General features: G+C 40.9%; 1 protein-coding gene across 1 annotated transcript; it reads left to right on the top strand.

Annotated features, from left to right (window-relative positions):
• Positions 1–560: 560 nt before the first annotated feature.
• EIF2D (eukaryotic translation initiation factor 2D) lies at positions 561–22,269 on the top strand. The gene is made up of 15 exons (XM_074308999.1): positions 561–902; positions 4,549–4,739; positions 7,017–7,100; positions 7,646–7,736; positions 9,646–9,753; positions 11,458–11,708; positions 12,169–12,286; positions 13,400–13,445; positions 13,909–14,012; positions 14,126–14,275; positions 14,667–14,756; positions 15,315–15,410; positions 19,922–20,042; positions 21,341–21,515; positions 22,068–22,269. The coding sequence occupies exons 1-15, from the start codon at positions 847–849 to the stop codon at positions 22,136–22,138; spliced, it is 1,752 nt and encodes a 583-aa protein (XP_074165100.1). The 5' UTR covers positions 561–846; the 3' UTR covers positions 22,139–22,269.
• The last annotated feature ends 1,328 nt before the right edge of the window (positions 22,270–23,597 follow it).

The raw sequence follows: 23,597 nt of genomic DNA, 5'->3' as shown, positions 1-23,597 counted from the left end.
TTTTGATTCGTGCGTAAACTGGACTCCGAATATAAATGTATGGGATACCAAGAGATCTCAAGACGCTTTCTCAGTCATCATGGAAAGTGTCCATGAGGTTTAGCAGTTACCAGGCAAGGGAGTGGCAGGAAGCCAGTGGAGTTTATTAAGTAGGCTGGAAGGGGCTGACACGGTCAGAAGTTGTGCTTTGGGAAGCTCACTTTGTGGGCTGAGTGGAGGATGTTCGGGAGTGGAGACTTGAGGCAGGAAGACCCACCCTCGGGCTCTTGCGTCCGGACGCGAGGCTAAGAGGCGTGGTGGAGTCAGAGCAGAGAAGGGGGCGTGTTCGAACCTGTTGCAAGGATGAAATGGCTAGCCTTGGCCACATCTTGGATGAAGGCAGATGAGAGAGAGAGAGGGATGTAGGGTAACTTGGGTTGTGAGCCTGATGGACTGAGAAGATGGTTTCTACAAGAAGAAGGCTGGGGGATTTGCACGGAGAACAGCCGCAGACACCAGTCTCCAGCAGTACAGGAATCTGGAAGGAGCAGATACCGGGTGGTGCATGGGGGCGGAGCCTCTAGCGGAAGGGGCGGAGTCCTACTTTTGGGGCTCTCGCTGACCGCTCGTCAGTCTCGCCGGGGGCGGGAGAGGGACGAGCCTCGGTTTCTGGCCGGGCTTTTTAAGGAACAGGACCGGCATGGCCGCCCCCAGAGCCCGGGGCCTGAAGCAGTGCTGGTAGTCTCCCTGATGGGGTTCCCTGCTTAGCAGGCGCGCCGGGGCAGCCCCCAGCCCAGGCCAGGCCCAGCCTCCGCCCCCTGTTCTCTTTCTTCGGCGACGGCGGTAGCAGCGGCGTCACACGCCGTCATGTTCGCTAAGGCCTTTCGGGTTAAGTCTAACACAGCAGTCAAGGGCTCGGACAGGTGAGAGCTGTGGGCTTCCGCCCAGGGAGGGGCCTTGGACCCCGGGGCCCGCAGGGGTCCAAAACCCGAGAAGGGCTCGGTGCACTTGGGGACGCTTGCCCCAGAGGACTTGACTTCTGGGACTGGGAGAGACTATGGCAGGGCTTGTTTCCAGCCGCTGGGCTTTTTAGATCTCTCCTTGTCCGGCAGGGTGTGAGAGGGGCCGGGAGGAAACTTTGCTGGGAGCCGCTGCCCCACCCGATGATGCGCATGTGTGGTACCCCGGGGTTCTTCGGGAAGGTGCAGGGCAGTCACATTCCATGAGACCAGGGAGGGACCTGAGCCATCATCCTGGCCAGTTACCTCCTTTTATAGCGAAAGTAGATGCATTTGTTCAGAGCTATCTAGCGCACCTGGAGCTTGAGTGTCTCTGAAGAGGCAGGGGTGATGCACTGAAAGAGGAGAATCCCACCCAGGGGAGTAATGGAAATGGAGGGGATGAGCAGGTTGCAGCATATAACCAAGGAGAAACTGAAGAAGAACACAAAATGTCTGCGAGGGATTATGGGACCGAGAGTAAGGGTGGAAGATGGTGGAAAGGGCTGAAACCCTTAAAAAGTGCACTTGAATCAGACCTCTGAGTACGACTATGACTCTATTAGCATAAGTTTGGGAAAATGACTCTTCTCACCATTGGTGCTGGCTCGGTGTTTGGGGTTAAGATAATTGTAGGCAAGGATTTAGAGGGAGGGGTGAGAAAGGCCAGAGTCACTTGGCAGCAGGACTAGGAGGAAAAAGGTGGAGATTCTGCACTCCAGAAATGCTATTTATTAAGGACCTTTTTTTTGCTAGGCATTGTGAGAGGTGCCAGGGTTACAAAGACAGGTTCTAGTCTCCAGGAGTTTTTGGTTTTTCAGGTCAGTCAATTGACTTGTGCTTTTATTCTTCCTTTTTGAAATGAAGAATGAACAATTTTTGAAATGCTTACTGCTTCTAGATGTAGCACTTGGTGGTATAAAACCAAAATTGACAACAGCCTCTGTCTTCAAGGGACTTACATTGTATCAAGGTAGAGATGAGTAACATGTACGGATATAGGAACATGCAAAATAGAAACAATATGATTTTGAGGGAAGATACTAGCAGCTACTTCTATGACAAAAGGCCTCATGATAGAGAAAGTGGTACTTGAGCTTAGCCTTTGAAGGAAACTTGGATTCTGAAAGTGGGAGATGAGGGATTTCATTACAGGTAGTATAGATGTAGGAATCATGGGAGTTAGAGTGCCAAGTATGAGAAATAGCCAGAAGGTTAGTTTGTCAGAAGTATGTGTGGAAGAGAATAAGGTGTTTCAAAAGCAGGGATGGTTATGATGGTACCAGGTAATACAGCCAGTTTCCAAATTGATATTCTCATACATAGAGCTGACCAGATCATTTTCCAACTCAAGCAGCTTCAAAGATTTCCCATTGCCATCAGATTAAAATAAAAACTCCAATTTGGCATTGAAAGTCCTCCCCAGTTTGGCAGCAGCCTGTCTCTTAGTTGTTTTCATCTTCCCTTCATGCACTCTATTCCAACTGAACTAGTCTCTTTCATGTTTCTTTTCACTCGTTTTCTTATGGTTTCTCTCTGCCCATACTTTTGAATTCCCCATTCTTCAAATATTTTCTTTTTTCACCTCTGCCTCTTATAATCTCTCTAGCTCTTTTCAAGACTCATCTTAAGTGCCATCTTCAAAAGGCTTTTCCTGATTTCCCCAGTTATTGGAAGCTTCCTCCTAAAACAACTCATATTTCTAATTTGTGATCAAGGTATATCTTCCCTGGAGACTTTTATATTCCTAAAGGGCAGAAAGTGGCTCATTTTTGTATTTGTATCTTTAGGGTCTGGCACAACACTCGGTAAGCAATAAATGTTTAAAGAGAATTGTTGGTTGATTGATTACAGTATAATAGTGGTGGGGGGAAACAGCAGCCTTTTGGGGGAGGCAATCACAAAAGACTCATGTAAGGGCTATTATTTGAGCTGGGCTCAGAAGAAAGGTAGGAATTCTGAGATGTGAAGGTTAGAATGCAGTACAGTCCAGGCTTGAGTGACAGCCTGTAGAAAGGTTCAGAGATGGAAGTTTGAGATTTGTGTGAAAGTCCAGGAGACGAGAAGGCCACTTTGGCTACACTGTAGAGTGTGTGTGATGGGGAGGTAATGGGTAAAGCCTATAAAGGAATGCCAGCACCAGGCTGAGAAGGGCTTTAAAGGCCCTTTTTATTTGTATTTGTCCCTACAGACAATATGGAGCCACTGGATTTTCTTGGTTGGGGGATAATAGGGGAAGACTTGGGTTTTGGGGGAATGTCATTTTTGCAGGTTTTTGGAGATGGATTGGAGACGGGGAGAAAGAGGCAGTGAGGCTAATTAGAAGACTATTGTAGTATTTAAGTGATGAGGTCCTGGATGGGGATGATGGCCTTGTGATTGGAGAGAAGTGGACAGAGAAGAGAAGGAGAATCAATAAGGCAGGACAACTAATTGATTCAGTGAGAGAGAAAAGATGACACTTTCCAACTTGGGTTACTGGAAAGATGGTGATGTTTTTAACAGAAATAAGTAAGTTAAGGAGGAGATGAGCTGCCCTTGGAGCCAAGGGCAGGGGTAGATAAGTAGAGAATGAAGTTCATGTGGGGTTAAGTAGTGGCAAAAGCTATAGTAAGCACCTGTGACTGCCAAAGCAGTTTTATGAAGGATCACTTTGGGATTAGTACTGTCTTGTCCCCTGCTCTATCATACTATTGTCTTATGCTGGTGGCTTGAATCACTTCTTAAGGCAAATACCAAAGAGAAATAGGTACATGGGGTATGTGGCCTGGGCTGAGTAATCTTTTCATTTTAGTTTGGGAAGTCAGATGGCACAGTAAATAGAGCACTAGAACTGAAATTGGGAAGAACAGGGTTGAAATTCAATCTCAGACATTTATTTGCTATATGAATCTGAATGAGTTATTTAATCTCTGTCTATTAGTTTTTTCATCTGTAAAATGGAAATAATATTAACACCTGAATCTTAGAGTTGTTATAAGGATTAAATGAGATATTTGTAAAGTCTGTAAACTTTAAAACATTATATAAATGCCAGCTATTACTGTTATCAGTATCTTTGATGTATACCTTGTGACTTTTTGTAACTCATTAGGCCTATTTTCCTCACCAAAAATAAAATGATAAATCATTCCTTCTCATTTCTGTTCTCCAGGAAACTGTATGAGGACAGTTTAGAGATAGGAAAAAGAACAAGGAATCCTCAAAGAAGCTAAGCATTATGCTCTGAGACAATGTGGTAAATAGAATTAGATTTGTATCTTGAGCCAGGAGACCTGGGTTCAAGTTCTGAAATGGCCATTTACTGATAAGTGCCCTGAGACAAATAACTTTAATGTTAAACTTTCAGTTCCTTGTCTGTAAAATGAGGGTAAGAATCCCTAGCATTTTTCTTCCTTTCCTCCCAGGCTTGTTGTGTTGGTAAGCCTTGGAATGCTACTACAGAAGCAGCATTTCCATGAGATATCATTTAATATCTTTGAAGGTATGAAACATTTCCAAACTATATTCTTTTTGTCAGAGGGAGGCTGCTTTGCATTTATCCCTCTAATAATGGTGTGTTTTTTTAAAGGAGGAAGCTTCGGACTGATGTGGCTGCTGCTTTCCCTGCCTTTGGACCAGAGCAGCTCTCTGAGCTGGTGCCTGGGAAGGAGGAGCTCAACGCTGTAAAGCTCTATGCTCACAAAGGAGATGCTGTCACTGTGTATGCGAATGGTAGCAACCCCATTCTGTTTGAGCTCAGGGGGACTCTGTATCCCACAGGTATGCAAATGAGCCAGGGGTTCACCCTGACACTTATTTCTCATTCCCATTTCTCTCTCCCTCATTCTTCTTCTTCCAAAACCAAATGAAAATTTTAAAAATAGCCAGTTGCCCATCTTTTTTCCAAACTTCTGGTTTCCTTGTACTAGAATGAGAATCCTCATGACCAGGAGGACATCAAGAATAGGAAAGGAGAGAAGAGGAATAGTATGAAAGGAGATGGAAGGAAATAGAGCAGAAGGAAAGTTCTAAAGTGAAAGAGAAAAAGCTATTAATGAGATTACTGGACAAAAAGCTGGGATCCTGAGAATGGTAGGATTTTGTGAAGTATGTCATAATGTTCTTTTAAGTGGGGAAGGAATCTATCCTTAGTTATTTTTTGTTCAGTTAATATTCATTAGATGCCAACTCTGTACAAGGCACTATGCTATAGACAGATAAAACCATAACAGTTTCAGCCCTCAAAGGAGCTTACATTCTATTGGGAAAGGAAGGCGATATATTTACACAAATAAGGGAATATAATTTGAGGAGAGAGAGGGTGCTAACAACTATGCGCATCAGAACAGTTCCCAGAGGTGGTGGAATCTTGAAGGAAGATAACAGTTCTGAAAGATAGATATCAGGAGGTTGTATATTATAGGCATGGGGACTTTTATGAATGAAAAGATATGAGAAATGGAATGTAAAATTTTGGAAATAATTAAAAATCTGATTTGACTGGAATATGGAGTGAATAGAAGGGAATAATGTGGAATAAGGCTAGTAATTTAGAATGAGACTTTAGAAAGCCTCAAGTGTCAGGCTGACAATAATGGGATGTTTTTAATGATGTGGTCAGACATGTGCCTTAGGAAGGTTGGTTGAGCAGCTATGTGGAAAATAGATTGAACAGAAGAAATTGGCAGCATGAAAGCCAATTAGGAAGATGTTGCAGTATCCCAAGTCAGAGCTCATGGGAACTTGAGCTAGGGTAGAGCTATTAGGGGATTGAGAAGGGAACAGGTATGTGAGAGGTGTTGTGAAGGTGGAATCCATAAGACTTGGCACCTAATTATGTGGAATAAGGAATAGGATGATCCCACTCGTTATCTGGGTGACTAGGAAGATAATGGTTCCTTTAATGGTGTAGATAAAGAGCTCTTTGGACATATTGGATGTGAGATGTTAATGAAACATCTAGGAGATGTCTAGCAAGTTGTTGCCAATTTAGCCTTGAAGTTCAGGAAACCTATTGGGGTAATTATATAGCCTCTTCTTCCTCAGAGATTGGAGTGAAAGATGAAGATGGATAAAATTGTAAACTCTTGAGGTGTGGTTGGGGAGATGAGGTAGTTCAGAACAGTCTGAATGTTTTCATTAAAGTAGGAAAGAGCTGTGTGCTCATTTGTTAAGGGTGGGTGTGGAAGTGCTATACTTGAATAGGACTAGGAGATAGTATAAGGTTTGGAACAGAGAACAGGGGAAAGAAGCAATCAAAGAATGTAAAGATTACCTTGAGGGCCTGGATGAAATTAAATTATTTGAATTTGTAATAAATCCAGTTGGCATGGTTGTATGACTTCCACTGTTGTTAAGCATTCTGACATGATGTACAGGAATATCATGAAAAAACGATTCAAAAGGGTTGAGCCTAATTAAAATACTGGATCCCAGAAAAGAGAAAGAGGTAAAAAGAGTGTTATTGAAATATAATTAACTATTGATATTAAATACAAAAAGGACATTTGTGATAGATGAGATGGCACCTGCCCCTTAGCAAGATAGTTGGACTCTGAGCCAAGGGCCTTTCCTAAGTGATTCTTAACACTGTGGTTTGTTAGCTCTCTTAGAAGCCCAACTGACTGGGATAATAGGATGTGCAGGGAGAGTGAGGAAAGCTGGGACAATTTTTGCCCTTTGCAATCCCTATCCTTAGCCCAGTGTCTGGGACATAGTAAGAGTGTCATAATTGTTTATTGCCTATGTTCTGTACATCAAAGTATAACATATAATCCTGGCTTTCATAGGAGCCTGTCCAATGAGCATATGGGGCATATCCTATGGAAAAATTAACATAGAGCCATCAGTGTCAAATAAAAGAATATAGATAATAAGAGTGACCCTGAGCTAGTCCATTACCTAAAATGGACCTTGGTTTTTTCATTTGCAAAATGCTTGCCATGCTTACCTGATAATAGTTTTTGTTAGAATTACATTAGAGTAATAAGTGTTTTGAACCCCATAAAATTCCATGGAAATGTAAGATTTCATTACTGTGGGCTTCTTTTTGGACAGTGTACACCTTATGGTCTTACCCTAATCTTCTGCCGGCCTTCACAACATGGCCTCCTGTGCTGGAGAAGCTGGTTGGGGGAGCAGGTAAGGAAGTGTCGATCTATTCATTTGAGCTAAAATAAGATGTTTAAGATGAGGTGCATCAGTCTAGATTTGTTCATTAGGATGATTGAAAAGAACCCACAGATATGTATCTGGTCTTTATAAAACAGGTCACAGCGCAGTAACACAATCCATCCTGGCGCTTTGCCCCTCTTGCCAATCTCATTCCTTGTAATGATACATCTGACAACTTGTGCCCTCAAGAAGAGAATTCTAATGCTGTTTTTAATTTTTTTCACTTTTTAATGTCACTGTTACTCTTGGTTTGAAAACCAAAGCATAAATCTTACATAGCATTAAACTGGTAATATTTATGATGTCTCTTTTCCTTAGCTTCAATAACCTCAGGTTCATTCTTCCCTTTTGGAATAGGATTCAATATATCCTTCCTCAAACAAAAATATTATCCTCCCCAAGCTGTGTGGCAGGGTCTGGGAGGGAGTATCTCTGTTTTCTCTCACTTAGGTAATGAGAACGTGTCAAGTGGAAAACTTTGGATAGAAATGTTTTCTGTTTTTGTATTATAGATTTGATGTTGCCTGGGCTCACGGTGCCACCTGGCGGTCTGCCTCAGGTACAGCAGGGTGACCTCTGTGCCATCACCTTGGTTGGGAACAGGTACAGTACTAACCAGTGTCATCTTTTGGGGGAAAAAGAGAGAGAAGAAGGGAGAATCAGAGGAAGAAACAGCTTTATGAGGGGGAAGGAAAGGACATAAAAACTTGTGAGGGAAATAGGTGCAGAAATGAGAAGATAGTTTAAATAAGTTTAATAATCCTCCCTGGGATCAGAGAGAGCTGGTCACTTAAGTGCCTATAATGTGTCTCTCAGCTAGGATATGTTGAGAGAAAGACACGCACACACACACACACACACACACACACACACACACACACATACACAGAAAGAATATGAGTATATGTATGTAGTGGAGGAAGGGAGAGAAGAGGAAAAAAAGAGTTTAAGGAAAAATTTCAGGTCTTATTATTAGGTTCTCACCTAACCTGCTGACATTGGAGCCTTCTAAAATCAAGTACTTTACTTAGAGTAGCCTTGGAAATATTTACTTTTCTGTTTGCCCAGAGTTGATTTTGGGTGAATAGAAAAGAATGGTGGTTTTATTCATATTTTCCCTCATATTACTGTCAAGGTGAAGATGATTAGGAAAATAAGGGTGACAAGGTCAATTTAGCTTTTTGAAAATTTGTTAATAAAATTACATTGTATCAAGTTGTAACTCAATTGGGTTCTGAATCTGATGAGGATCACTGTTTCTTAGAACTTAAGCAGCTGGATGTTTTGCGCTGGATTTTGTACATAGTTGGAACTATATCTTCATAGGATTTATATAGCCCTTTAACTTCTTTCTTCACTATTCTCTTTTCCATTTCCCCTCCTTGCCCACTCAGCTAGTGGCCATTCATAAGGTCACTGTCATCAACTCTTAATTACTTGTGCTAATGCAAGGAAGCAGAGAGAAAAGAAAAGGGAAACACAATAATTCATCATGGCAAACTGTCCATTTTTATATTTGAATTTTGCAAGATGTAATTGAATAGACATGCTTGTATCAGATAGTTTAGGAATTTACAGCCTTTCACAATAGCTAGGCTCTCCTATAATATCCTAATATATACATATATATATATGTATATATACAAAATATCCTATATGTCCAATATAAAGAAATGGAAAAGCTTTAGAGCTTTTCCATTTAACTCTTGCATGACAGGTGTTTTTTTTTTTATCCTAATTCCTCCTTTACCTTGAAAATAAGTAGCAAAATCTTTGAGACAAGTTCAGAGGATTGATAAAAAGTTTGTGTGTGAAAAATAATTTTTTTGTTTTGTTTAAAAGGGAAATGCCAGTATTCTTGCTTTTTAGCCCTTGTTATGTAAAATGATGGTGATGATAAAATAGTTAACATTTATGTAGTACTTACTATATGCCAGGCACTGTGATAATCAATTTACAAATATTATCTCATTTAATTCTCACAACCCTGGGAGTAGTTTTATTACCCTTGCTTTATAACTGAGGAACCTGTGGCAAACAGGTTTCAGTGACTAGTCTGTGCTTACAGAGCTGCTAAGTATATGAGGTCAGACTAGGGCTATATTTAGATAATAATATCAACAGAGATGTCATTTAATCATAGAGGGTAAAATACTATTGGAAACAAAAATTCTTACGAAAAAGAATTACCTGAAGATAATTGAAAATTTTAGTTTTATTCTAAATGTAGTACTAGGAGCAGCGAGGTGGTGCAGTGGATAGAGCACCAGCCCTGAGTCAGGAGGACCGGAGTTCAAATCTGGTCTCAGACACTTAATACTTCTAACTGTGTGATCCTGGGCAAGTCACTTAACCCCAGCCTCAGGGAAAAATAAATAAATAAATGTAGTACTAGATTGTACTAAATGTAGAAATATATCTGTTGCCATGTTGGGGAGAAGGTGGTGTGATTTAATGTTTTCCGTCCTTGAAAGGATCAATCTTCTTCTGATACTGTTTTATCTTTCCTTAGGGCTCCTGTTGCAATTGGAGTAGCCATTATGTCTACAGCTGAGATGCTGGCCTCTGGACTGAAGGGGAGAGGTTTTACAGTGCTCCATACTTACCTTGACCACTTGTGGTAAGTATAATATCTCTCTAGTTCCTTACTGAAGGGCTGGAATAGAGAAAGCTAAAGACTGTACCAAGCAATGTCAGTATAATCTGTAGCAGCCATTATGGTGTGGCTTCAGAGTAGATATTCTTTTAGATCATCTATCACTGACTGTTCTCTCTTTTGGCTGAGACAATTGGGGTTAAGATTTGCCCAAAGGTCACCCAGCTAGGAAGTGTTAAGTGTCTTAGGCCACATTTGAACTCAGGTCCTCCTGACTTCAGGGCTGATGCTCTACCCACTGTGCCACTTAGCTGCCCCAGACTGTTCTCTTTTGATCTGTTTGCAACTATGTTTGTGGTGCTCATCACATACAGCATGATCCCAGCATACGTTTTAGACTTCTTGGCTGGGGCTCCCATGGCCACCACCTCTGCTCAGCTTTGGCTTCCTAATCTTGAGGGCAATGATGAGAATGGGCAGATTTCTTTTCCACCCCTAGACTTACCTTGGAATTATTTGTGGACATTTTGGTCTGTTCTCATGAACATTCCCAAATCTTTGTGCTGTGAAAATGTAAGCAGTTTTCCTAAGACTGCTGTATCAGCCAATTCTCCCAGTGACCTGACATTGGCTTTCGTCTCTTACTTTTGATAGCTGATGTTTTGTGATTTACACACGAACCTTCAGGCTTGTCATGGCATGATCACAGTTAGTTATGAAAACATACAAAGTAACCTCAACTTTTGACTATATGATAAAAGGAAAATTCCTTAGCAAAAAAGATGCTGCCTTTTCTTATGGATTGCCTGTATTCAGAGTGTTCTGAAACCTTCAGGGACAAGCTTTCATTGGCACTTTGGCCGTAAATCCTAATACTACATGGAGAATTCCAGAGCGTTAATAGGCTCTTAGTGTTAACTTCATTTAGCTCCCTTATTTCACAGAGGAGAAAACTGAAGCCCAAAAATGTGAGTGACAAAGTCTCACAGCTAAGGTATGACAGAGGTAGGACTGATTCCATGGCTTTTCCCCCCCATACCTGATGCTTCATGGTCCATATTGAATAATTTAGAAAAAAACATAGCTCATGGATGTGGAACACTGCACATGGTGTCAGATTTTCTCCATGTGTTGATCTGTTTTCCTGAATTTTTATTTCCTTTTTCTTTAAAAAAAAAAAAAAAAATCTTAGTTACAAGTGATAGGTATCTGAGGTTGGGGGGAAGGCAAAGGGCATTCCAAGGGCAAATCTGGGCAAATGTGAAAGCAAACAAACAAAAATCAATACATTTTTAAAAGATATGGATACTTTATGGATAATTGTACTGAATATTGACAATCTTATTTGTTATGTTGAGATATATCTTTAATACTATTTTTTGAGTTTTTATTTCTACTTTGAATTTTGGCTTTTCTTTGACTGCTTTGGGTTTAACCATTTTCATCCATAAGAAACCTGTGCATGTTATTATCATCCATTTGGGTTAGAGACAAGGCAAGAATTATTCTTTTCTCATTTTAGAGAAGACAGATTTAAGATATAGATGCTTTGTAGCTAAGAATTAAGGATAGAGTTGGGAGGAAAGAAAAATCCCTCTGCTTTCCTGTCTGATTTACACCATCTGTTTCCCTTCCCTCTTAGCTCCTGGTATTCCCTGAATTGTCCTCTTGTTCTCTCTAGTCAGTACCAAAACTCTGCTCTGAACTTCTCATGTGACCTTCTTCCAGGCAATTTGGGGACAAATCATCTCCACCCTCCATTGCCCCACTGGACCAGGATCCTTCCAAGTGTGAGGGGAACCCCAAAGAGGAGGGGCCAGTTCAGGTAGATTCTATTCTTCAGGACAACCTGGAATACCTCACCCTGCAAGAAGACGAAGAGAGCAGAGTGGCTTGCCCAACGTCCTCATCAGATGCTGCGGAGGAGCTGGGGGAAACAGAGATAGACCAGGACCCAACGGATACCAAGACTTTGCAAGGTACTTCCTGCCCAAGGAGAAGTGAGTCTGGGATTTATTCTCTTCCATTTCTGTCACTGCTCTTCTTTGGTCTGCTTTTTATACATATAGGGAGAGAATGGTCCTTGTTTTGAGGTGGGAATAAGTTCATTCTCCATAGTTCTGACTCCTGTCATGTTCTGGATGCTTTTTCCAGCTTCATCCATCTTTCCCTGGTCTCCTGCCCACCCATTTAGGTCAGTGGAGGCCAAAGCTGAAATATTGTCCTCAGAGTTTGGAGAGATTGTTGTTTAGAGTCATTATGAAGTCTTTAATTCATTTACTTTTCTTTCAAAAGGGATCATTTCCCAAAGAGCTATGGACACTTTAGTGTCTGGATTCCCCTCACGGGCCTTAGGGAGAAGCCTTTTGTCCGCCCCCTGGTTTTCTCTAATAGAACCCTTGGTGACAGACACCATATGTTTTTGTCTTTTTCTCCCAGAGCAAATGGATGAGCTGCTGTTGAGATGTTTCTTCCATGCGCTGAAGTGCCGAGTCACAAAGGCTGACCTCCCTTTACTCACCAGCACTTTCCTGGGTAGCCACATGTTTTCCTGCTGGTATGGAGAGGATCAGGCTGGGATGGAAGACCAAAGGGTTGGGTTGTTACTATTGCTTATCTGGCATCTCTTCTCTGATTGGAGAAAGAAGGTGGGGAAATGTTAGGAAAAGGTATACCCATGTTGTTATATATTATATATATATTATGTTATATCCATACCAAATGTTAGGAAAATGGTGGCCCATTGACCCAGACAGTTAACTGGATTCCAAGACCTAACAAGTTACTTTTCCTTGTCAGAGCAAATGAAGAAATTATATAGAAAACTCAGGCTGAAATTTTCCCTGAGTTAATTTCATATGTGAATAGTGAAGATATCACAACTACTAAAACTACTTTTGCTTTCAGGTAGGGAGTATTTCCCCAGATTGACAGAGGAGAAAATCCTATGCAGAATCTGCTCTCACTAGACTTTGAAGGAAGACTTATGCTATCTTTTAAATCTCCCATGGGGCTTTGCACTTAGTAGGGACTTAATGTATTTGTTGAATTGAAATACAGCCATCATTAACCTTTTCTTCAGGAGCTCCTATTTTAAGGGCTTTTTCTTTTACTTTCACAGCTAAAAGTGATGCCCTCCAGAGAGCCTTGATGGGCTGCTCAGGAAGAAAGAAGTCAAATAAGTGTCCCAAAGTCTCTAACTCGGCAGTGGGCCCTTTATAAAAATCTGACAAGTGACTTAATTTTGAGGCCAAACCCCCTTAGGAGTCTTGACTTTTACTGAGTTCTTGTGTATCTGCTTTTATTACTTGTAGGTCTCCTCAAGGTCTCATTTAAATGCCAGGGCTTGGGGGTATATGTTGAAGACTTAAGAGATTTGAACCAGAATTCCTCTGGATTAGGGATAGTGACGAGGGTCGGTTTTTTGATCTAGTAACAATCCATAGCAAAAGCCTAAGTAACAAGGGCCCCAGGACTGGGAAGCTTTGAGAGCATCCTCAAGTTCTCAGAAACTCTTTGAAACTATTTCACTTTGTCTCCTTTCCCACCTTTCCTAAGAATGGGTTGGAGAACAGGGAAGAAAAGTCCCTACACTCAGCATCATTACTCCGTGCTCAAGCCTCCATCACTATTGCTTTCTCTTCTTAACATGCATTTCTGCTGTCTCTAGCCCTGAAGGCCAACAGTTGGACATAAAGAAGTCAAGCTATAAAAAGGCAAGTGAGGCTCTTGGCCCTACTGTCCGTGGGAGGGGGATAAGCAGAATTAGGTGTCTAGGGAGTAGTGATCCAGTGGCCCAGCCGGACCAGGCCAGCCCTTGAAACTCTTTTTCCTAGGCATGAGGAAATGATACCTTTCTGGGCCTGGCAGGGAAGGATAGATGCCTATCTCACTTTCCTTTACATCTTTTGTGGGTTCTGTAAGGTTCAACTTGTGCAGAGTCTCCTCCTCCCCTATGTCATCCTAGTCACAAACACATATATGCCACTTCTACATAGGAGCCCCTCAGTTCCCAGTTTGAAAAGGGGAGGGACTGTGTCTCAAACATCTTGGTTCCACTCCCCTCCTCCCCAGCTTAGCACATTACTTTGCATATAGTAAGTCCTCAATAGAGGTTTGTTGAATGAATGAATGTGGGTCTTGGGTTTGCCCCATGGCCACTAACCTTCTCTCCCTCAGCTCTCCAAATTTCTGCAACACATGGTGAAGGAACAGATTGTGACAGTGAAGGAGTTGAGCAAAGGAGTAGAGAGCATTGTGGCTGTGAACTGGAAACACCCCCGGTGAGAGTTGAAGGCCCATGGGTCTCAGGAAGGGCTCAGTCTGCCTGGGATGGGAATATGTATACACCAGTGTAGTCGACTTTTTCTTACCATTTCCTCCTGATGGCTTTCAGCATTACATCTTTCGTTGTGCCTGAGTCCTCCCCAGCTGCCCAGAGTGTCCAACAGGACACCAAGGAAAAGCCTTATCGCGCACCGGATATCAAATCCCTTTATTGTATCCCAGCCAATATGACTTCTCTCTTCCAGGCGTCTGGCCACAAGTGAGTTGCATAGAACATCTGCAAACCACTTCTGTCTGCTTGATGTTCTCTCTTGTCTAGTCTAACCCAAATTGCCTCTCAGGTCACCTCAGGTCTCTGTTGTGCCCAGCACATCCATCCCTTCCCTTGGCTTTCTGTTATCCAAGTCTAGCTCTCAACCTCTCTCTCCCAGCAAGTTTCACTGAGTCTAATGGAAATGGGGAAAATGAAAGAGTAGGGTCTTTCCTTTTCAAACCATAGTCAATTAGCATGTTCCCTTTCAACCTCATCAGGAAGGAAATAGAGGAATAGAGATGGGAAGAGAACCCTATCAAAAAGAAGACTTTGGTTTGGTTTTATGTGGCTCTTATTACAATTGATTCCACCTTCTTGTAAACCCTTTTTCTCTCAGGAAGGGGAGTACCCTCTCAGGCAATGAAGTCCGTGAGATCATTATTGACTATGCAAAGAAAAACAACTTGGTTGATGCAAACAACAAAAAGTAAGTAAAAAGCATGTGGCAGTTTTTTGCCCTAAAAACCAGACTGCTGTGTGTGTGTGTGTGTGTGTGTGTGTGTGTGTGTGTGTGTGTGTGTTCATAGATGAGTTAGAGAATGCTAAAATTGCAATGGCCCAACTCAAGCAAGGGTAGTCTTTAGAGAGAGATCAGATGACCACTTGTATGTCCATGTATCCTTCTGAGAGTCTTGCAATTGAGAGTCAGGAAGGCTGACCCCAGAGAAGTGACATGAAGTTTGTCCTACCTGCCTCGACAGGTTGTTGTTGGGAGAAAATGTAAGGCACCGAGTAGGAGTAACTCATTCATCACGGCCACCCAACTAATTGGTGGCAGAGCCAAGCCTAGAACTCTCAATGCTCTGATCTTTCAACTCAAACATGATCTACGTTCTACTTCCAAGGATTCTGACATGGTTTCTTACCTCCTTGCTTGATATTGCTTGATAAATGATCTTATTCTCAATCAACTGTGACAGTTTTAGGAGATGTCCCTTAGGCAAGAAAGGACACATCTAAATATCATTTTTCCCCTTCCTTTTAGTCTTGTGAAGCTCGATCCCATCTTGTGTGACTGTATCTTGGAAAAAGATGAACAATACACAATATTGATGCTTCCATGGGATAAACTCATTGAAAGGTAATAGAAGTTCACATAATGTCAACAAAAAATGGGGATAATAATAGTATGTACCTCATAGGGTGGATGTGAGGATCAAATGAGATAATATTTGTTTAAAAAAGTTTTTTGCACAATGTCTGCTCATAGTAGGTGCTATATTCAGTCCCTCTTTCACTAATTTTCCTTAACTTCTCTCTGTGCCCTTTCTTTCCCTCCCTTGAATCATCTAATTGTACCTCCTTTCCAGTGGCCAGTTGTCCTTTTAAGGAGTTCTTCTCTTCAGTAATATTTTTGGCATCTTTTTTCCATTTGACCTCTGTTTTTTAACAAGTTCTATTCAGTGGATTTTTGTGCCTGTTTTATCTTTTGGACTATTCTGTTTTTAAAGTATCTTTTTTTTTTAATTCCTCTTTTACTAAATTGCTGACTCTATTTTTCATGATTTTCTTGCATCACTCATTTCTTTTCTCAATGTTTCTCCTAGTTCTTTTATTTGATTTTTAAAATTCTTTTTTAACACTTCAAGAAATTTGGGGGAGAGCCTGAGGTCAATCCATATTTTTCTTTTAGGCTTTTCATGTAGCTGCTTTGACTTTGTTCTCTTCTTCTGGGTTTGTGTCTTGATTTTCCCTGTCATAACTTGTTATATTAAAGTTGGACTCTGCTCCCAGAGTAAAGCCACTGCCCAAGTTTCATGTTTTTTGTGTAGCTGTTTTGAGAGCTAATTCTGAGGATCCATAAGTTTTCAGCTCCTCTAAATTGTATGATCTAAGGAGAGGTGTGGTCACTGCTCTCTGGTCTGTACTTAGTTTTGTGAGTAACCTCAAGCTTTCTTTACTGCCCTGGAACTATTATCAGGGTCCCCATTCTCCTATAGCCATACATTCTAAGTATGCTAATGCTTCACCTTGCTCTGGGACTATTACCCAGAATTGAGTATGGGTAACAGTCTTATACCCAGTGCCAGAAAAGGGACACCTGTATTCTTCTTCTGGCCAGTTGTCCAGTTACCTTACTGTCTGTGGGCTGAGAGCTCTGGAAGCAGCTACTGCAGATTCAGGTGCTTTCAAGAGCTGCTGACAGGTTACAGCTTGTACTGGGCTACATTCCTGTCTCACTCCAGTAATACAACACCTTTCAAGCTAACCCCTTAAGTTGTCTGGGCTGAAAAATTATTTTACCCCTTCCTCTTGTTGGATCTGCTACTCAATAGTTCATTTTAAGGCATAAGGGGAATTCACTGAGTCCCTGCCTTTACTCCACTATCATGGTGCTGTCCGCATTATATTTTTTTAAAGGGATCATTTATTATGGATTTATTATGGTATGCAGAGCATTGTCTTAACTGCTGAGGGAAAGAAAAACTTTACAGAAGATACGGTCCCATGCAGTTTATAGCTTGGTATAAAGGGGTAAGATATAAGAGAAGTGTACATGGTGTTATATATTAAACTCATGATTTAAAATTTTTTTCAATAGTATTTTAGTTTTCCACATACTTGTAAAGATAGTTTTCAACATTCATTTTTGTAAAACTTTGTGTTCCAAATTTTTTTCCCTCCCTTACCTCTCCACTCCCCAAGATGACAAGTAATCTAATATAGGTTAAATATGTGCAATCCTTTTAAATGTATTTCCATATTTGTCATATTGTACAAGAAAAAAACAGCTCAAAGGGGGGAAAAAAAACCACAAGAAAGAAAACAACCAACAAGCAAAAAAAGGTAAAAATACTATATTTCAATACCTATTCAATCTCCATAGTTCTCTCTTTGGATGTGGATGACATTTTTCATTCCAAGTCTATTGGAATTGTCTTGAATTACCACATTGTTGAGAAGATCCAAGTCCATCACAGTTGATTATCAAATAATTTTATTGTTAATGTGTATACAGTGCTCTCTTGGTTCTCCTCATCTTTCCAGGCTTTTCTGAAATCAGCCTGCTCATCATTTCTTATAGAACAATCATATTCCATTATATTCATGTCATAATTTATTCAGCCATTCCCTAATTGATGGGCATCCATTCAATTTCCAGTTCCTTGCCATTACAAAAAGGTCTGTTTCAAACACATTAATAAATGCATGATTTGAAGGATCAAATATAGAACTGCATGGGACTTAAGAGTTCATTAAGTCCAACTTTATTTTCCATAAGAATAAATTGAAATCAAAAGAGTGACTTGCCCAAAATTAGATAGATGATAAATAGCAAAACCTAATGTAGTATAATAAATTGGACTTTCCAAAATGTATAGAAATTCCATTGAAGAACTGGAGGCAAGGAAATTCTAGGCATAGGAACAATGGGAACAAAGGCATGAAGTTATGAGCCCCACAGGACAGGTTTGGGGGGCAAGATACAGAGTGTAGTGTGTAGAAGGGAGTCTGTGAGAGAAAACTGGAGGGGGGAGGGTGGCATTTCAATGTGTAGGGCCTTGACTTCCCAGCCCAGGAGTTTTTAGACATCATATAATTGGGCATAAAGAAACCGTGACATGCAAATTTATATATTAAAAAATAAATAAATAAGATCCATTGCTCAGTTGATAAATGATCAAAAGATATGAACTATGCCCAAGGGACTATAAAATCATGCATATCCTTTGATTTAACAACATTACTACTAGGTATGAATCCCAAAAGAAATTTTTTTAAAAGAAAAGTTATAGTAGTTCTCAGAGTAAAGAATTGGAAATTGAGGAAATGCCCATCAATTGGGAAATGGCTGAATAAATTGTGGTATGTGGTTGTGATGGAATATTATTGTTCTTTGGGAAGTGTTGAACAGGCTGCTCTCAGAAAAACCTGAAAAGTCCTTCATGAACTCAAGCAAAGTGAGATGTATTGTGTACAAAGTAATAGCAATGCTGTGGGATGATCAGCTGTGAATGACTTTGCTATTCTCAGCAATACAATAATCCAGGACTACTTTAAAGTACTTATGATTTAAAAAAAAAAAATGTTGCCCATACTCAGAAAAAGAATTGATTGTGTCTTAAGGCAGATTGAAGCATACTTTTTTTTTTAATTTTTACTATTTGTTTTCTTGAGGCTTTTTGGAGAGATCTAAGTTTTCTTTCACATAACTTATGAACATGTTTTGTATAACTTCACATGTGCCTCTTAAAGGGGGTGGAGATGGGAAAGAAGAGAGAGAATCTGGAACTCAAAGTTTTAAAAACATGTAAAAAGTTTTTTTTAACATATAAGTGGGGATAATAAAAACATTAGATATTAAAAAAAAAAAGAAGAAGAAAGAAAGAAAAGAAAAGCATGACATTATGAGACCCAGAAGTGATTCTGGCATTGTCACAAAAGATAGATGGGAAGTAGAGTAGAGACAGGGAGATCTGCTAGGAAGCCATTGAAATAATCTAATGGGTGCTAAGTTGTATAGTCGTCCATAATGGTGACAGTTAGTAACAACTGAAACAAACACTATAGGGATAGAAGCAATAGTGGTAGACTGTGAGCCCACACACATATATAGGGAAATCGGCTTAGGAAAAACACAGTAAGCCCTATATAAGGTTGAATTTAAGGTTCTGTGGCCCCTGCAGGTAGAAGTGTTACATCAACAGCTGGAGAAAGGGAAGTGGAGCTTAGAAAATACATCAAAAATAGAAATATTTGGGAGCTAACTTTCTAGAGATGATAGTTGAGATCTCAGAAGTGACTGTGGTTGACAATGAGAAGGTTGAGATTCTTCACAGATAAGGAGCTTGAGAGGGATTCGTAGAAACTGTAGGAAGAAAGGCCAAGGTCTCTTATTGCATCTGGGGCCATCTCCAGTTGCCCTGATCTGTATCTGGCCACTGGATCCAGATGGCTCTGGAAGAGAAAGTGAAGCAACTGACCTTGCACAGCCTTCCCTCACTTAAAGTCGACACACTTGTATGTCATGGCATGCTCCTCTGATGTCATGGGCCTCTTAGAGAACGAAGGATAAACCACAATAGGGGGACAGCCAGAAAGAAACAGGAGATCCAAATATGATAGTGAGATTGATGATGGACAAAAGAGTTTGGTGATAAGGTTATTGGTGACCTTGAAGAAATCAGTTTCTGTTTCTTGCACCCCATCCTCCCCCCTGCAATGCCACATTGAGCTGTCTTCATCTTCAGGGCATTTCTAGTTTGAAACACCCTTAAGGAAGGAAGAACCAGGGAAAGACTAACATAAATAATGATTAATGGATTAAAAGACAGGATTCTACTGAGGCAGAAAGACACAGAGGAAATAGAACTGAGGAGAAGATGCTTTCCTAAACTATTTGAAGGCAGGTTCCTTCTCATTGTCCACAGGATATTTCCAGGGCACTAGAACACTGAGAAGAGATCAAGGATTCCTGTCCATTACTGCTCACTCTTGTAACAGAAAGTAGAACTTCTCCATTTTTTTCTTTCTATACCCAGCAGGGGTTGGTACCCTGACTTAGACACTGGAGGGAATAGAATGGCTTGGAAGTGTCTGTGGGGCTCCCTGGTTGTAGAACTCCCCTTTTTATTGACCCCTCTATTTCAGGTGCCTGGAGAAATTGAACCCTGCCTATGAAGTGACCTTTTATGGCCAAGAGCCTATTGTGAAGAAAGGAAAAGTCTGTCCAATTGTAATCACCTTAGTGCACAGAACATACAATAAAAAGGTAAAAAAGAAAAAAAAACTCAATGGAGTCTCCAACTTGGTGGGTCCATATAGTTCTCCATTTACCTGAGAAGGAATCTTTTCTATAATATTCCTAACTGGCAGTCATCCAACTTTTGTGTGAATACCACCACTGATGATTACCTACCCAGGTTGCCTGTTCCCACCTTCATCTATTCAGTTCATTCTGTCTATTCAATCTATTCAAAATGCATCTATTTTAATTATTATACAAATTCTAAATGTGTCTCTCTCCCAACTTCAATTTTAGGGATAGGCAGAACAAGTCTAGTCCCTCTACCATATGACAGTCCTTCAGATCTTTGAAGATAGTAATCATTTTGTCCCTATCTTAGTATTCTTTATAGAGCATTTTGGGGAAGACACAGGCAAGAATCATACTGAATTAGACAGTGTAGAACAATTGGTGTCTGGGCTGTCAAAGAGAGGATGCCTTCTTTGTGATCTGAGATTTCCTCTCTAGTTAAAAATCTCATTCTCAGGAAGGTTTTCCTTAAATAACTAAAAACGGCTCAGCATACTCTCTTCTTATAAACCAATCATTAGGCTCATCAAGGTAGTTTCAGTTTCTCTGTTCAGGGATCATAGCCCTTAAGGTCATTGCCTGCTATTTATGCTTATATGATGGGTTCAGGTGCTATACCGAAGGAAACATAGACCACCACCATTCTCCATGAGCTTATACCCTGCAAACAGATTAGATACTTGGCTTTGAAAAGTTAAATTAAAAATAAATATGAACCAAAAAAAACCATACTTGGAACCATGTTGGCAGATTGTAACCTCCAACTTGTATTTTTTTCACACTCTCTTAGGCCTTTGTTAATTGACACACTGGCCCGTTCGTAACCCTGAAGTTTTGGCTAAACTATCTTATTAGGGGGTATGTGTGTGTGTGTTGAACATCTCCTGAATGCAGAAATACTTTTCCATCTTTTCTCATTATGTATGAGACATTCTATTTTTGTAACCATAGTGGATCTTTTAAAATGCTTTTGCTCAACTCTTTCTGATGAGGGGCACACCCTTATTTATAAAGCAAGAAAACAATGAAAATGTGTGTGGCTGGGGGGGAGGGGTGCTGTGGATTGGGTGGCTTCTGGTTAGGGTTTTCTTGTTTTGGAGACAGTTGTAAGGTAGACAAAACCTCCTCCCCAACATAGGAAGGAGGGTGGAGCAGTCAATTCAGGAGAAAGAGAGAGTGAATCTGTGTGAGGGTACACACATGTGTATGTTCTGCTTTCTGTTCTCATCTGGTCCTGACTTTTTCATCTACAGGTGACCTTAATCCAGAACCTGGAGGTTTTTGGTCTTGACCCGTATTCTGTGGCTTCCATTCTCCAGCAACGGTGTCAGGCCAGTGCTACCATCACCCCTGTCCCTGGGAGTAAAGATGCCATTCAGGTCCAAATCCAAGGGAATCAGATCAATCATCTGAGTCGGCTCTTGCTTGGTGAGCATCTTTCCCTTAGCTAAGTTTTAAATTGTCTGAGAGTGTGAGGCAGTGTTAATCAGTCATCTAGGGCTAAGTACCTATTTTGAATAAACCCCAGTTTCAGAGGCTATGAGAGAAGAGGGGGGAGGAAATAAAAGATACCCTCAGGGAGTTTACATTCTATTTGGAGTGGCTGAACAGACATGAAAATGACTTTAAAAAAAAAAAAAAAGCTTGGAAAGTGTTATCCTCCAGGACCGTTTGCTATAGTACAAATTGAGTCCTAAAGTATTGAGGGCTTGTTGTAGACAAGGGAGCCGTCACTAGCTTCCCAGAGAGAGAGTGAGAGTATGGCACAAAAAAGAACATGTTGAGTCTTAGTACCTGAAACAAGGAATACTCTGCAGAGCTGGGTTTCTGAAAGCTTAGCTGAGCAGGATCAGAGATGGGTCTGGGTAAGGAATTATTGAGCATTGAGATGCTGAACTGGGGGAGGGGAGAGGGGATGAGTGGCAGAGAGCCTTGGATGTTGCTAGGCTGAGAAATTTGTCTGCCTTTTTTACATTGTAGAAGAATATGACATCCCTCGAAAATATATCCACGGTTTGGAAAAGGCCCCTAAAGCTGGCAAGAAGAAGTGATAATTCTAGTGTCAAATTCTACCTTTCTTGGAAATCTAAATCTCTGAGCTGGTAATTTATGTGACTTTTAAAAGTGACATTTCTGAGAGGATGAAATGTAATTCTTTACCAAAATAAATTTTTATTCTCAAGCTCCTTATTCCTCCATATATATTTTTAAAAATCTTTTTTTTATCACCATCTTTTGTTTTTACATCACCCTTATTTCCAAACATATCACTCCCCTCTCCTATAACCAGTGATTCATCCCATAGAGGGGATAAATACTGGACCTGTTATTTCACTGGCAAAGGGAACTCCCAGGTAAGGAAACTTCCCTAAGCCCCATCTTCATAATCCTTCCAAAGAAAATAAACAAGTATTGCTGAACTTTAATAAAGTATATTTTAAATTCACAGAAGAAAAGAGGCTGGAATGAGGCAGCATTCATCTCCCTTCTCCTCTGTCCTGCTCCAGGGCAGGCTGCCCCTACTTAAGCCTAGAAAGGATGAATCCTGCCACTTGAAAGTTCTCCGGCGAAGGTTTGACGGGCTGCCTACCTGCTGAAAGACTCCTTTGGGTATTTAAAATGTCTCTAGTGGAGGGGACAAGACTCAGTTTTCTGCCTTCATAAATTGCAGCAGAAAGACTTAGAGGAACCGTGAAGATAACACGGACAAACTTACATTTGTTAAGAAGGGCTCTATCCAGTGAACTTGTTTGTGGCCACAACTCTATATCTGCCCAGTCACTAATGGCTTTTGGTTCTAACAGTTTGGTTCCACTGGATAATAGTATATAATGGATGCTTACTTGAGCTTCTTGTCTGTGCAATTATATCTATCCCTCACTGGATATTATTTGCACTTCTGGTTGTACCTTATTGATACATTATGGTGCTTTTCTGGAACTGTGCATGACCCTAATACTTTTCAGTTTAACCAACATCTATGCGTTACCTGGCCATGTGGCCTTGTTCCACCTCTCAGAAATTCTGAGGCCATTGAATCCAGCCTATGCGTAAGGAAGACCTTCCTTTGAAGATCTGCATCTTCAGCAGTCCATCCCATGTTGGGACAGCTCTGATTGGCAGGAGCTCTTTCCTGACATCAAACCTCAGTCAAACTTGGGAGAGATTCTCTTGGGTTTTCCAGTTGTGTGATGGAAGTTACAGATATGTCGATGCCTCTGGATCATCCGCTATCTTATCCTAGAAAAACACCTACCTATTCACTTGGGAGCTTGAAGAGAGGCCCTGCTCTGAATTTCAAAAGCAGGGTGGCTTCCCAGCACCTCCTTTCACTCGTGAATTTTCTACACAGACTTCATGGTAGTTCTTTATTACTCAAAGAACAGGAAGATGACATTAAGCACAATTAGCACAAGACTTGAGATGGAAAGAACCTTCCCCCCACAGTTATTGAGTCCAACCTATAACCAAACTTGGGATATCTGAAGCTTGTTGAAAATGGATCCCTCC

The sequence above is a fragment of the Sminthopsis crassicaudata genome, chromosome 4 (genome assembly GCF_048593235.1).
Source record: "Sminthopsis crassicaudata isolate SCR6 chromosome 4, ASM4859323v1, whole genome shotgun sequence".
Lineage (NCBI taxonomy): Eukaryota > Metazoa > Chordata > Mammalia > Dasyuromorphia > Dasyuridae > Sminthopsis > Sminthopsis crassicaudata.
Note: the sequence above shows the minus strand (reverse complement) of the source record. Positions and strands in the feature narration are given on the sequence as shown.